General features: G+C 38.1%; 1 protein-coding gene across 1 annotated transcript in view; it reads right to left on the reverse strand.

The window, feature by feature from the left end:
• LOC103144447 (TGF-beta receptor type-2) overlaps positions 1 to 16563 on the reverse strand; it is a 33164-nt gene that overhangs the window by 8747 nt on the left and 7854 nt on the right. The window contains exons 2-5 of the mRNA XM_007561437.2: positions 15140 to 15281; positions 12719 to 12912; positions 4827 to 5578; positions 3382 to 3523 (exon numbers count right to left, since the gene is read on the reverse strand). Coding sequence (XP_007561499.1) covers positions 3382 to 3523; positions 4827 to 5578; positions 12719 to 12912; positions 15140 to 15281 — 1230 coding nt within the window. The remainder of the gene's footprint in view (positions 1 to 3381; positions 3524 to 4826; positions 5579 to 12718; positions 12913 to 15139; positions 15282 to 16563) is intronic.

A 16563-nucleotide genomic window follows, 5' to 3' on the forward strand; every position in this document is an offset into this window, starting at 1 on the left:
TTGTCGGCATCTTGTAATGAACACAAAGGGGAGCCGAACGCTGCACTCCGACTGCATAAAGTTAACACTCTGCCTTTCTCTACAGGCCAACTTTTATCTTTCTGTGGAACTTGAGAGGAAATTTCCAGAGACTTCAAAGGGAATTTTATCAAGAAGTGCTTGTACTGTTTTTGCAATGCTTAGCATCAAGTCAATGGAAACAAAAACCTGTCACTGTGAACAAATGCAGTTTGTATAAATTACTAGATTACTTGTAGACACACCTACATGGTGTCTATTGGGGTCACATAACTGTGACATAACAGTTTCACTTCTGCTTTTAGTTTGGGGGAAAAATAATAACCGTCTTTTACTGTAAATCCAGCTGTTCTGTGAAGGACTCAGAGGTTAATTAGAGAACATTAGTGAACAAAAAGCCTCATGAATGCCAAGGAACCCAAGGGATAACCAAGAAATACTCCAGAGAAGTCGAAGAGAAAATTGTGAAAACCCTTTTAGGAACAGCTGGGTTACAAAACAATATTCAAAACCTCGAACATCGCAAAGAGAACAGTTTAATCTAAATACTTTTAATGGCAAACCTACGAAGACATGAAGGTCAACCTAAACTGACACGAGGGAAGTGGGGGAGCAGCAGAGATTCACAGATCAGGTGAGAATCTGCTTATGACAACAATGGTGGCCTTCACAGATCTAGTTATATGATAGAGTAGCAGGAAGAAAGCCTTTGTCCCGCTGCCAACGGGACTTCACATCCTGACAACAGTAAAACAGAGAAGCTGGAATGTTGATGGGAAGATGGACGCAGGATGTTACTGGAAAGAAAACTGGTATAGAAATACTCTAAAAACTTTAATTGTAACAATAGGTGGTTCTACTAAGTATGCATAGGGAGGCTGAACATTGTTTTAGTCTCTGAAATAAAACATCAGTACAATATATATTTTTTTGCAATATGACAAATTCTGAAAAAAATCCAGGAGAAAAAAGTCCTTCTGCAAAAACTGTGGAAATTATCTTCACGAATCAGGAAATGTTGCTCTTCACGACTTCCAGCAAAATTTCTTCTACTGTCCTGCTATATTAATATCAAAGATGTGACAGAGAATTTAATTTCCAAAACAATTTAAAAGTTTCCACAGGCCAAACGGGTCTGGGGCTAAATTTGGATCTCTCTTACATGCTGCCCCTTCTGGCACCGATTCAACACGAACATGCAGTCCTTTTATAGGATTTTTGTTTTCTGTGGATGAACTGCTGACCTTTCTGTGATGCACTCTTGGTTGAACCTCTGTTCACCCACTGCAGAATATATTAACCACAATGGAAATATATTTAAAGGGTTCTTTCATTTCCACGCTATGTGAATCATTTTCTGGCAGAAAGATGCAATGCTTAAAAAAAAAAAGATAAAATCCTTATACAATAACAATACTGAAAAGAAAAGGTTTTAATTCACCCAGAGTTGTTTCATAACCAATTGGTAATATTCCATAGTTCTATTATCTCATATAATATCTAGTTCCTCCTGATTGGGGGAACAAAACGGCTAATCTAGCGACTAAAAACTATGGATAAAACGGACATCATCGAATTTCAGATAACGACGAACATATTTACTGACAAACTATGCTATATTTGGTATTTTATGGATATAGTTAAATAAATGAGTGCCTTTGTGACAGGCTGCAGGCAAAAAGTATCTAAATATCTTATATATAATTGGTTCTTTGCTAAGCCGTTTATCATGCGAGTCAAAACACTGGTTCTTTCATCGAGTGTAGGAGACTTTTAATGCGTGAATGATTCATGAGTCAGAAAAAAAAAAAAAAACGGCCTTAGCAAACAAACAGATGTCTCTTTTTCACCAAGCTCAAATGATAAATGTAGTTTTCTAAAATGGTTTTGATTTATGAATGGATTTATGTGTATACGCATGCATATCTGTACCCTTCAAGAAGTGTTTGTGTTGAATATGAGGTTAGGCAGATTATTTCTTCTATTTGTGTAATTTTAGGACTTTTATGCAATCGTCTCAAGACGCCAAAGGGAATTTTTCATGTTACCTTAAAATTTAATCTGTTAAAGTGTCTTAATATTAACAGATAGTGATACAGTCTAACTCCAGCAGCGATATGGACTTAGACTTTTTTTTTGTGTGATATTTTGTGGCTCTATAGTTATAACAACAAAGAATATGATTTAAAGAATGTTATTTTTTAGGTAACTCTGTTAATGTGACTGCATGGTGCAGCAATCATAGAGCCACAAAAACAAATATTGCTCTTGAAAACATTCCTATTTACGTCCGTGCTCCCCTCCGTTTTGTACGATTCTGTTTCCATATTTATACTTCCAACCACGAGTTCTGTGATGCGAAGCATTGCTTTTCTATTTTGACAGAGACGCTTGCATAGTTTCCATCTTCACGTGATTAAATGCGACCAGGAACAAAAATCTATTTCAATTTTCGCAAAGAAGAGGAAGTAAAACGTTTTCCTATATGCTTGTCTGCTCTAAGAATATTTTTTATTTCTTCCATCGTTTGGAAAATGTGGGAAAGCTTCCTGAGAAACACATATTTACAGGAGACAGAAGCAGTGAGTAAGTCCCAAATCCAGAACTTCTGTTCTCTGTCCAGACAAAATGAATAAGTTAGTCCGTTTATCCTTATGATTTCCTGTGTGATAACATGGAGCAGATTGGCAAGCCAGACCCGACTGCTACATCTCACGCAACTAAGCATACAAACATCGAATGAGTGATAAATAATTCACATAAAGCTTAAACTATCAGGTCAGTTGAAGATTCTCAACTAATGAGAGCAGATATTTGGGTAAAATCAGGATCTGGTTTGGATCAAATAAAAACAAAGAATGAAGCAACCAACAAACATGTCAGCACAACTTTTAGGTTAAAATGTTAATTTTTTCCAAAACCTCAATTTACTTGATTCTTTTTCACTAATAATTTTCAGTGTATATCAAACATCTTTTTAGGAGACAAGCACTCGGTACCAAAGAGGCGCAGGAACCTGGAGGTTTTACACTGCAAGTTGAAAAAGCTTCATGAGTTATTACCAAGCATCTGCTCTTATTTCAAGCACCATTTCATGCAATGTTGATGGTTTAATTTGTGCTTTTACACAAATCCTAAACACCTGGAGTATGTTTAGGATTTAACTGCATGAAAGGACCACAAAGCAAAACAAATCAAGACGTCAAAAAAAAAAAAATAACCCTGAAAATCCACAAATCTTGCCTTCAGTTGCAAAACAAAGTACCTTTAAAAAGAAATAATCAAATTTTAATGCCTGAATTTACTTGCAGTGCAATATCTCTTAAGGGTGTCTGAGAGTTTCTGCACTTCCCGCCATCTTACCTCCGATCGCGCTGCATCTGGAGATGATCTCCCACAGCACCAGAGCCATGGAGTAAACGTCTGCTTGTTTGAAAGACTCGATGTTTTCCAGATTGATTCTGGACTCCAGCACCTCGGGAGCCATGTACCTGGCCGTGCCCACCTGGGAAAAAATAAATAAGATAAAAATGAGACAAGCACACAGACTTAACACGACTGTCTTAAAAAAAAGCCACCCTCTACACGACTGTCTCACTGAAGGAGCAAACTTGCAGTAATTGGGTGACATGCGGTCACTCCGTGCCTGTGCATTTGTCACAACAAGTTTTATTTGAATCAAAACATGATGGATGTGAAGAATAATTAGAAAGTAAATGTGTCCCTGAGCTCATCAATGCGACGCTTCTCTTTAATAACCTCATTATCAGCTCGGAAAAGAGAATCCTTCACATGCATTAGGAGCATTAAAATGCATTAGCCGTGCCGTGCAGCCTATGATGAGGCCTTTTCAAGATGAGTCATTCTAAAAACAGAGTGAGCTGTTGCATCAGAAAATTGAGTCCATTACGCTCAAATCCTTGTGGTAGGAAAAAAACAGCCTGAGGCCGCTCATTAAGATACGGAACGTCGATTTTCTTTCCCTAAACTACCTTGGCGCCAAACAAAACATTTATTTTCCTTGAACTTTTAGAACATTTTATTACATTACCAACAAAAACTTAGTGTTTTATTGGAATAATACATGCTTTTTTTTATATTCTTTACAAATATAGATCTGAAATGTGTTTTGGTTTCGAAACACACTTGGTAAATAATACTGCAATTACATCTGCAAGCTTTATGGATAATTCCCTATTAGTTCTGCAGACTCGTTTCTGCAGAACTTTGTGGATCGGTAGCAAAATAATTCAAACTCAGTAAAATATCTAGTTTTATCAACATTTGATCTTATTAAAAATGCTTTTTAATTAAAAATACTTTTTAATAAGGTTTTATTTGGACACACACTTCCAATTCTATCGCCCATTTTGCAAAGTTCATCTATCCATCAGTTCTAAAGAAAAGGCTCCCCACAGCATGATACTGCTTTCACTATGTTTCACTGTGACAATACTATTTAATCAATCTGAAGAAATTTTAGTCTAATAAACCATTAATTGATAATTAATTGTAAGTTTATTAATTGTTTGCATCCTGAAATCTAGCCTTAATTTAAATGTCTCCACCGTGTTCCTTGCTCTTATGACTAGATGTTATTTAGGGCAATCAGAGTAAAGGGGGCTGAAAAACTAATTAATTCACAAGTTTCAGATTTTGATTCCCTTTAATTTTGAAAGCCATACATAATTTTCAATTATGCACTGCTTTTTCTTCACCCAATCAATCACATTAAATTGCAAAACTAAGCACAGTGAGATATTTTGGAGCTGAAATTAAACGATGAATCAAGGAGCAGGAGGTCTTACCTGTCCGCTGTTGGCCAGCTCGTCCACAGACAGAGAGTTGTCCAGTCGAAGTGCGAGGCCAAAGTCACACAGGCAGCAGGTCATGTCCTTTTTCACGAGTATATTTGAGCTTTTAATGTCCCTGTGAGCGATGGGAACCTTGCAGCGGCCGCAGGAAGTGCGGTCACTGTGTAGGTGTGCCACCACACGGGCCAGCGAGCTCCCCAGCAGCCACAAGTCTTGCCAGGAGATAATGTGATTGGTTAGGAACTCCTGGAGGTTCCCCAGTGGGTGGTAAGCCGTGATCAGCCAGTACTGCCTCTGCCCCTTCCTCTCCTCGGCCGTCAGGAAGTGAAGCACGTTCTCATGCCTCAGGTCCGCATCTGAGAAAATGTCCTTCTCGTTCTTCCAGGAGGCGTACTCCTCGAACTGGAAGATCTTGACTGCCACCGTTTCAAAGCCGTGCTCCTCCCGGACCGACGAGCCTTGCTTCAGCTTGGCTTTGTAGACCTCGGCAAAGCGGCCCTTGCCGACCAGAACGTCCAGCTCGATGGGCAGGAGCTCGGTGTTGTGGTTCAGGTTGTTGGCGTGTGTGGAGCTGCTGTCTGAACCCTCAGGGTCTATGATGGGGTGCTTGTCGGTGTTGTCCAGCGGCTTGCGCGGGTTTGGCTGCTGATTGCAGACCCGGTAACAGTAGAACGAAGTGATGACAAAAATGGCTATGACCAGAAGAGGCACCAGGCTGACCACGATGACGGGCCCAACCTGAGAATCTGTGACGAAGACAGAGAGGATGAGCACGTCAATACTCTGGATGAATCAATAAAATAATAAAACTGACTTTATAACTACACTTTAGTAATGTGTCAACTTTTTGTTTAAAATTTTAAGTTCAAAGGGCCCCAGGTGGGTCAGCGGTAGAGTGTGTGCAGGTTCGATTCCCGGCCCATTTACTGCATATCCTCTGCTTCCCTCGCTGCCTTTCTTCCTGTCAAGCTACTAATGAATAAAGGCCACTAGTGCCACAAAAATAAAATCAAATAAAAAATAAATATATAATTTCATTAAAGCATTAATATAAAATAATCAGTAACACTTTATTTGAAGGGGTGTGCATAAGACTGACACGAGACTGTCATGAACATGACATAACAGCTGTCATGAACATGAAGGAGTCTTCATGAATGCTTACAGCTATCGTCATGAAGTGTCATTTGATAAATAATGACACTTTTGATGCAGAGTTGACACTTTTAATGCAAGTTTTAATGGAACTTTGCATTGAAATTGTCATAATTTACCAAATGACACTTCATGACAACAGCTGCAAACATTTATAAAGAGTCATTCCTTTATAAATGTTTCATGACAAGTGTTATGTTCATTACAGTGTCATGTCAGTCTTATGCACAACCCAGATAAAACGTTACCAGCTGATCTGTAGATTCCAGAAAGTGATCATAGCCTGTTCAACCTTTTTCCACTTTCAGTGAAATATGTGCAGTGTCTGTCCTTAACAAATCAACTGAAAAGCAAAAATATAATCAGGGAGGGCGAATGTAAAAACAGAAAAAGCTTGTTAACCACGTTGCAACAGTGCACACCTTTAGACAAAAACTGTTTTAGTCTCCTTTTGAATCAATTTCAAACTTCTATCTTCTTCGGGACAAGCCCAACGTCAGGCTTTTCCAGGAGGTTTTTCCTGCTACTTGTGAGAATATCCTGCTGTACTCTCCATATGCCATGAATAACAAGCAGGACAAAATAGTTTTCTACCAATACTGTCCAACATAAAGGCAACTAAATGGTTTCATACAAGTTTTTTGAGTGTAAACAGCTATGAATTCTTGTGCGAACAGCAATTCAGCTAACTAACTTCCCTGAAATTTATCATAAACTGCATTTTTTTTAGTTCTTTTCTGGCTCTTATTTTCAGAAAAATGCTGGTGCTACTGCTCATTCATACTGCTGTTCTGCCCTTGGGTTCATTAACTTTGGAAATGTATTTAATGTAATATTTTTATGCTAATTAATTACAAATAATTACACTTTCCTTTCTTTTAACTGATTACAGTAAATTACACTTTTCCTAAACGAGCGTTTTTATCAGTTAATTAAGGTAAAATTACAGTTTTTCTGACACAGACCTCTTCTGTTCATTAACAGTTTTTGTGGGCAGTGCTGATTTTTAGCTGCAGCTTGGAAAGTTAATCTCCACTTTGTCAAACTAAAGATGTTCAGCGCGTCATAACTTCATAACACAAACTTAAAGAAATTGTCACTAGAAAAAGAGTTACTGTTACTGTGTTGTAGAATGCAAATGTGAAATATTGTGATCTTTGTTGTGCGTCTTTAAATACAAGGTAAAGCTTTCTATTGGTACACAATGGAGAACAGGAGTTGGGACATTGAGCATATACTCTCAAACCATAGTAATAGTTATTACAGAGAAGTTCTGCTAATCTGGCCACAGACTTTGCCTTTACTGCAGAAAAGTTTTATTTTATAAACATGTCTGTTTTGATTGACAATATAATTGAAGAGGAAAAATGAAAGAGGCTAAACTGTTTACACTGGGATTTTGGAGCGTTTGGAGATGTTTATGTTTGTCGCTTTAATCATCCAAATTGTGTCCCAATTTGAGACACAGTTCTTTTTGTCTTCCCCTCAGGCTCCTTGATCTTTGCAGATTAACTGTATGTATGCATAAGAACTCTTTCTGTATGGACTTAATATATCATGCAGCTGATGGTCCTTTGGTTGCAGGAACATTTCATGAATAATCCTCCCAGTGGGTTAATTTAGACCTCTTTAGGTACTCATCAGTAGAGAATACATCGGGATGGATATTCTCTAAAACGCTTGAAAAAGATGGACATTTAACTAGTGCAAGAGAAGGTTTTTATCTTTGCAACTCCATCTGATGGGGATCGTAATGAAAACATGACTTTTTAACCAACCCCCGCTTTTCCCTTTTTTTCTTTTGATTAGCACAATCATCATCCGTTTTACACAGATTACAAATTGCCAATTCAGATTCGCTTGCGGTATGCTCATCTGTCCAGCTTAGAGCACGACAGTACTCTTAGGTCAGCGGAGGAACTGCTCTTTGGTTGTGGAATGTCCATTTAAATTAACGTCTGGACCACAGATCCAAAAACGACTCCAAACCCCGACCCAGCCGACCGCATATTGTGCCTCTTTATAGAATTTGTTGTATTTTTGTACGCGAGGAGAGGGTGTGTCTGGAACCTGCGACTGTTTTGGCAAACAGCACCATTTGCTGCATTTATAGTTACACATTTACATCAGTACAAGTAAGGAGTAGCAACCCTTTCCAGTTTGATCAGGTTCAAACTGGCTTTTGATACTTTACATTAAGAGATCTTCATGTTTTGGACGTCACATTTTACTGCTGCAAACATAAAGTGCAAAAAAAAATAAAAAATAAATACATATCTTAACATATTCCGCTTGTTACAATAAGAACACATTTTTATGGAGGACACTGTGAGACAAAGGGCCTGGAGTCAGTCTTGAACAAGGCAGAAATATTAATGTAAAACTCATCTCTCTGACTCCCCAGACCAAGCCCTCGAGCGCTCTATAATTTTTTTTCTCCTTTTTTCTAAACAGGAAACCGCATGTCTGAAATCCTCTGCAGGGCCCCAGACAGACAGTTTGTTTTGACTTTCGTAGAGTGAGAAGGTTTTTTTTCACAACAACCTGTCACTGTGCCTCCTGACGCAGACATTTGAGAAAAACCCTCAAGTTGTTGTCTACGACGTTAGCAGGCCTGCGTGCTAATGTTACATAATGTTACATAAGATCAAATCGGTGCCATAAAATTCTTATTTTACCTTAAATTAAAAGTTGTTTACGCTTGCTAATTTAAAAAGCCTTCACTACAAAAAGGAATGGTTTATGGGTTGGTAATCTGACCTTTAAAATTGTCATTTGGTGTAGTTAATTCATTCCACAGTCATCTGTTAGTTAATTTAACTTTGAGACAGAGGCTGATTAAAAACAGCTGAAGTTATGAAATCTCCAAAATGAAAAAAGAAGGGAACTGACCTCTCTAGTAAAAATATGCTAAAATATTCAATGGAAAATGCTGACAATAAAATGTTATAAAAGGCACAATGCAGACTTAGTTAAAAGGTGAATAGGGGAGAAGATGGATGTTGTGTTTAGAGGAATAAGGGTTCATCAATCATGATGCACAAAAACCCCAAACAAGCTTAAAACTGGGTGAGTACGTTTGCAGGAAAGCAGCCATTTGACAGCGGTAATCTTTCCAGGTGTGGCTGTGGTCAAATCTAATGATTGTACAATAGAGAGCAATGTTTTCTTTTTTAATTTTGCAGCTTTTCACGGCATTGTATTATAAGAATACTCGGTGTTTGCTGTAGGAGCGTCACGGTGGCTTTTAACGGCTGACATTGCACATCAATCCTTAAAACCACAAAACGCACAATGTTCAGCCACACAAACAGTTTTGACGTCACAAACGTCCATAACTTTGAAATTCCGAGGACTTTTGAGGCAAAAATTTATTTTCGTTTCTGCTTCTCTCACTTCAGTCTCGTGACTTCTGAAGAACTCCTTCAAGGGAGTTTTAAACTACAGCTTTTCTTACTTCCCGTAGTAGCTTGCTGCTCTACAGTGCCAACGTTAGTTTGTATATAAGCAGAAACAAAATGTGGTTCTGGATAGTTTAGTTTTATTTACATTCTATTCTGTGCATACTTTTGTAAAGTTCGTTGTGATGTCCTTTTGCTAACAATGGGGTAAAAACCCTTTTGTTTTTGTTTCTAAATAGTCTAATTCAAGAGCAATCATTTGCTGACAAGATTAAGATGGTCATTGTTTGTTGTGTGTTTGCCACACAACTTGTAACCAGATTTAACTTTTATTTGTGTTTTAAATGACATGCAGTTCCCCCATTAAACCACGTTTGAATAAGTTCAGATTTTTGGCTGACCTTTCCACGATAATTTTCTCATCATTTTCTAATAAATTAACTTTGAACTTCCAATGTCGCTCTTTCCCGTCCTCTATGCAGCTGTTACAGTTTGCCACGCCTACTCTGCTATTTAAGACAAACTCGCAGAACATAATGAGCGTAGACATTCAGTTCAGTCAGCCAATATGCCACATCTACCAAAAAAACAAAAGAAGCATGTCTGTCTCTTTCTCTGGAACAACTGTTTAGAATATCAGCTGTCTGACAGGGATGTGTTGTGGCATGTTTGCTCTGGAGTTTCATGAAAAAAGCCCACCCGCCTGCAGTCTGTCTGCTGAGAGAACTTCCCCCTTGACGTTTAAACTTCTTCAACTGTTTAGGGTTTTAACAAGGACACAGATAAACTTGTGTTACGGATTACGTTTTATGAGCTCTTGAACTCATTTGTAGCCATTTGTGTTGCATCAGGAGAATACACTTTCACTGGATGTTCAGAATCTTATTTTCAAGAATCTTGCATTATATCTTGCATATAATACCGTATTTTCCGGACTATATGCCGCTACTTTTTTCCTAAGCTTTGAACCATGCGGGTCATAGCCCGGTGCGGCTTATATGTGTATGTTTACTTTTTTTTTTTTTTTTTTTAACTTTGGGGGTGCGGCTTATAGTCTGGAAAATACGGTATTTTTTAATTTTTTTTTTTCCAAATGATGAAGAACAACGTTCATTTTCTCCTGGCCTTCTGAAGGTTCTCATTTGTAATCCAGCACCAATTTTCACGGGACAGTTTTTTGCCTCTCACTTGTTCAGCCAGTTATCTGAGATTTATGAATCATTCAGCCATTAAAAGGTTCCTATACTGAACCAGTTTTGTGTCTATACATATCAGAAAGCAGAGCTATAAGTCAATAGTCTTCAAGTCAAGTCCTGTCATGTTTTTCAACAAGTGTTTTGCTTTAGTTGCACTCCCATTCCAAATAGTGCTTGTGAGTTGGGATCAGTGGTATGGAGTCGAACGTTCTGCTGCTTCAATATTGTACAGTTTTGTTTTATTTCTATTTACTTTTTCCATATCGAAGGATCAACTGGCCATCTTGGGATGAAATTACAATGATCTATGATTGTGTCAATTTCTGGTATTTTAAATTTAAAGATACGCACAGCATCTTCATAACATAGAGATGGAGTAACGGTAAAATTGCCATATTGCTGTGAAAATTTAAGTTGTGTTGATTCTGTTGGACATAAGTCCAATAAAAATCAAGAGTTCGGTTTATCTGATAATCAAACAGTGTGTGCTAAAGTGTCCCATGCATAGATGCTGAAATATTATTTTCTTGAGGCATTCTGTTTTTGTGCATCATTGAAACAAGAGGCAGACAAACAACAATATAAGCATTTTTGTCCTTCAAATGTCCACTTTTCTTGTTTATACACCATCAAACTATCTGTAGATGTCACCTAAAAGCACCTAAAAGGAGTTAAATTGAAATTAAATGCAAAAATATATATAAAATAAATACATAAATATTCCACTTGTATTTTTCTTTGAGAACAACAAACATTACCCAAAGGCCACGGTGAGATAAAGGTTTTAAGAATCCTGTGCTCTGTGGATGCCTAACAAAATTAACCACTGGTTAAAAAATAACAAGCCAGATCCACTGAAACTTACTGGAATCGTTACTTACTAACTCGCATTTAATCACAGCAGCCTTCATTGCAGCAACACCCATCTTTACTCACTGAAACGTTACAGAGACTGCTCAGACATTCTCGAGAGTACGCAAACGCATTTCCATGACGTGGTTTGCACTCCACAGATGCTTCTAATTTGTGCTCTCTGCTGTTCCAAGCCAGGTCTCAGAAATCCACCGCTACGCTGTTACTGCAGAGATGCTGCAGTAAAAATACAGGAGATTCCAGCGCTAACCGGAGACAAGAAGGAAAGGTGTGTCCTGAAGCGGTTTGTAAGCAGAGAGACGCAGCCCGACAGTACGAACAGGCTGACATTCTGGCGTGACACTTTACACGACGAGCCGACAGTGACGAATATATCAGTTTACCTGTTGCTGTAATTATTGAGTTATTACAAGATGATTCACTTACAATCAGAAGAGCAAAGTAGATCAAGTCGTACGGGTGTTTTATAACTTTTAAAACAAGTAACCCTATAAACCGAACCCTTCTTCAGATTACTGTAATTAATCTGCAGGGTAGACGCCAACTGACTCATTACACTAATTTAAAGTTATAACGTCTGCAGCTCCCAGCTTGTTCCATCTAATTGCTTCGGCTTTACAGCTAACAATTTTAATGTTTAGTTTTAATCTCGTCATAAGAGCTCCAGCTACTTCACCCTGTCATGGTGAAGACAACTTGTTCAAGCCAGACATCAGAACCGGGACGAGGAGGATTGGAAAGACTTTGGATGTGGCATCCTTATTGGTGGTCTAAATATTTTAGCAATTTATGACCTAGTGAGATTTTTTTTTTTTTTACATACAATTGACTAAAGGTTTACAAGGAGTGTTCCACAAAAGAAAAATAGAATAAATTGAGATTTTTTTTGTGTGGAACATTCCTGGTTCATTGAAAACAGAAGGCAGAAAACCATCTCTACGACGACGACGACGAAAGATCACACCAGGTGACACTCCTGCCAGCTGAAACCAGAAAACCAAAACTAAAATTTAGACATGTTCACCAAAATTGGAGAATATTAAATTGGAAAATTGTTGCCCCGTCTAGAAGTGTCTTTATTTCAGCTGCCAAACGAAGTCGAATCATGATGTATTGTGGGCAAAGTGAAAGCACAAATAAGCATTCTTAAAATGTGTCCATGGAGATCTAACTAAAAAATAAAAAAACAACATCAGGATCTCAAACATGCAAACTGCAAATTAAAAATACAAAACAACAGAAGACAAAATGTCCAACTCACTTAGGTTGAAAATGATGTGATCGTTGCACTCCTCCTCGTTGGAACAGGAACAGATGAAAAACTTTGAGTCTTTGGCTTTTTTCTCTTTCATAATGCACTTTGTGTTGTTGTAATCGTCCAGGTACAGGCCGTACAGGGGAAGAGCTGGATCGTGACAAACCGTTTCAAATGTAATATTGTCGTCTTTCTTCCGCCTTGGAAAGAGAAAACAGAGACAGCAAAGCATATTGATTACCTGTGACCTATGACCTTAAAGAGTCTGAATGCCTTTGCAAACATCTTCACATCGTGTAAAAAAAAAAAAAAAAAAAAAAAAAGCTTGTGTCCCTGCTGGAAAGGGGCTGCGATGTTGTGCTAAATTTACCTTGTTGTCACTTTGTCTTTTCTTAAAAGGGAAAATTCATTTTGAAAATAATAAGGAAAAACAGAGATGGCAAGAAAGGGACGGACAGAGTTTTTATTTTTTGGTCCACTCTTTTTTTGCAGGATTGTTCTAGTTCTGTCACACTGGAGGATTTTTGAGCCTATTTATCCCACAGTTTTTAAATTACATGTAAGTCCAGATGTTGACTAAGTCACTACAAAACTCTAATTTTCTGCTGGAGCGGGGCGTCCAAAACTTTTACAGGCCATCGGCCCCCAAACATGGCCCCTCTGAGACAGGGCTTCAGAATATGTAAACATCACCTTTTTAATGTTTATTCCTCACTTTTATTCACTATTCAATAATTATTACTTTGGTTCAGCATAAACGTTGCCTCATACCTTCTGATTTTAGTTGGCCATGAATCCTGTGGATTATCATGTAAAAAGTAATGACTTTATTAATCTGGTGTTTTTGATATAATATATGACCTGATAATAAAACTTTTCCACCACAATCCCCTCTTTTAATTATAAGAACATGTGCAATATTTTATATCAGTCACACATTTACTTTATGCACTGCAGCTCTTAGGGGTTTTTCTGCTGGACAGTTCCTTCAATATTTTCCTTTGTGTCAGAAACTGACTTATTCATTTCCTGTTTGCTGTGCTAGCTTGTGGATGACTGGCAGCCAATCATGAAAGATAAGCATGTCAAATAGCCTTTCAGGAAATTATTTCATCTTATTTTTCACAATAATTGTTGAATAATACATTAGATTTTATTGAAAAACATATATAGATATGATTTTAAAAATGTATAGGATTCAATTATTTTATTTTTGCATTTTTCCCGCCCATCTTCTTTCCAACTTTTAAAGGGAAGATGAGGCCCTTTTCATGGTTTATTTATGGTAAATTGTGAAAAGGTTTTCCTCGTCTTGATGCAGAAAAACACACTCTTACACCATCACTGTTCTTGTTCTGATTATCTTTTGTTTCCTCTCGAAATGCTGTGTTGGTTTTATGCAAGAGAAAACTGAAAGCTGGGCAGGAAACGATCTTCACCTGCCCTCATAAAATGATGTTTGTCTCACTGTGTGGTAATGACAGCCTTGGAAACGGCATTAACGTCTTCCATAGTCCACACAAAAAGCTAATATTTCACAGATTCAGAAGAAACAAACTTAAGAAGCAATAATTGGTTTTTATATACCCAAAAAAAGTGTTTATTTTCACCCTGAAGCCTCTGAATTTCTCTTTTATCCAGAGGATTTAGGACAATTTGCTGATTGTCCTAAATCAGCAAATTTAGGACAATTTGCTGATTGTCCTAAATCAGCAAATTTAGGACAAGCAGGTGTGCAAACCAGCAGGTGTGCAAACCTGCTGGTATAGGGTTAGGGTTAGGGTTAACCTAACCCTAACCCTAGGGTTAGGGTTAGGTGTGGGCAGGTGTGGGCAGGTGTGCTTCCTGCAGGAAGCAGGAAGCACACCTGCTTCCTGCTGCTTTGCACACCCAGAGTCAGATGTGAGGTCAGTATGAATACTGACCATTCATGCTGAATGGTCAGTATGAAAGCATACTGACCATTCAATTACCTCACATCTGACTCTGGGTGTGCAAAGCAGCAGGAAGCAGGTTTGTATTGGTGCTAAAAGCTTAAGGCCACGCTGGTGTTTCTCACTACATTGCCAATGTAGCAGTCTTGATATGAGCTGAGGTTAGCAGAAAGCTAATGGTGCACGGATAGCAGCGCCTCTTTAAATTGTCCTTCAGAAATCACAAATCCAGAATCACTCAGCAGGAATTTAGACGGGCAATATGTAGATTTGTCCAGCTTGACTTTATTCCAAACTCGCTCTTTTGTAGAGCTCCTACATATTCCTTAAAAGTATGACATTTACTGTGCTGTGAAAAGTATCTTGACTCCTTACAGGATTCTCCTGTTTTTGCTTTTTGTCAGCTTTACATGCTTCGGATTCAAACATCAGAACATCAGATAAACTGAAAATCAGATCCCAAATGATGAGTTATCATGAAAACGGAGCTTACCAGATGCTGACACACACTTCGTTATATTCGGGGCAGATGGCGGTAATGTCACATTCCACCTTGCAGACTCCCCTACCGGGACAATTGGTGGCCCGCAAATCACAAAACCTGCACAGCTGTCTTACAGGGATCGCGGAGGTATCTGAAATGAGAGGGAAGGAAAAAGGATGGAGAAAGTTGGATTGGTTACCAGATGACACACAAATAATAAATGACAACAGCATTCATGTTTTACAAGCAAAAACAAAACAAACAAACAAAAAAAAGCAATGAAAATAAAAACGGTATTCGTCTTCAAGTGGAGTCATTCAAGAGAGCGAGAAGAAAATCCAAAATATTTCATCGCAGGGTGGCGGGCGCATTCTTTCAAGATTTTTGTTGATCTTGTCCGGACTTGACTTTGCCAGCAGGCACGTTCAGATCAGTCAGACAGACTGGATTGTGTGATGAGCGCCTGCGGGCTTGATAATCACCTAAGACCTGAGACAACTGCCAGACGGGTAAGTACAACAAACAGAGGAATAGCAAAGCCATCTGCTGGCTGGGAAGCCTTTAATTTGTCATTCCGATGAGTCGGCTCCCCCATTTAAATACGTGTTGTGCCAAGGAACTATTAAAAACAACAAAAGAATGTAATTGGTGATCGTGAGTGATTGGAGGAAGGAAGGGAAAATATGCATGTTTTTCCAAGACAAAAACATTAAAATAGCCTGATTTTTGGTCATCAAAAGACCTCTCATCCCTAAAAAATTAATTAATTAATAATCACTGCAATCGCAGGTAAAGATTTTTTTTTAAGCTTAGAATTATTTTCATCTTCTACTAAACTGGAGTAATCTCACAAAAAAAAAATGTAGAAAAGCCCTTAATTTGAGTACTTTCAGAAAAAACTAAATGAGAAAATGTTTTGTTTTTTTAATTACTGCTGCCACAGTTAATGACAACTTATATAAGACAAGACTTTGGTATACTTTACTTTTTTAAAAAATGATCAGGCTTTTGAAGACTGCTAACCATGACTTCAATTTTAAAGTCCAATTTCGCTTCAAAACGAACAAGACAAGAGAACATGTCTTGGAACAGTGGTTCCCAAACTTTTTCTTCTGCGCCCCCCCAGTGGTTTCCAAACATTTTCTGCGCCCCTCCTATGCATTACAAATGGCTGTCTGGTTGAAATGAGACATTTTTGGCGGCAAAATGAATGTACGTAGCTGAAAATAGACACCAACATCGGTAACCTACAGGCTACTTGTTAAGCTTAAGGTTCCGTATTGATATTAGCTAGTCATCTTTTAGCTAACATTACCTGCATCCAACAGCTTTACTCAACTCAGTCGGTAAGTTTGGAGGGAAAAACTGTGAAAAGTTCTTTGCGTTTTGCTGGTTTGCTGCCGTGATTCTAACACAAACCTACGTAGCTCCGC

This window comes from Poecilia formosa, unplaced genomic scaffold (assembly GCF_000485575.1).
Source record: "Poecilia formosa unplaced genomic scaffold, Poecilia_formosa-5.1.2 Scaffold127, whole genome shotgun sequence".
Classification (NCBI taxonomy): domain Eukaryota; kingdom Metazoa; phylum Chordata; class Actinopteri; order Cyprinodontiformes; family Poeciliidae; genus Poecilia; species Poecilia formosa.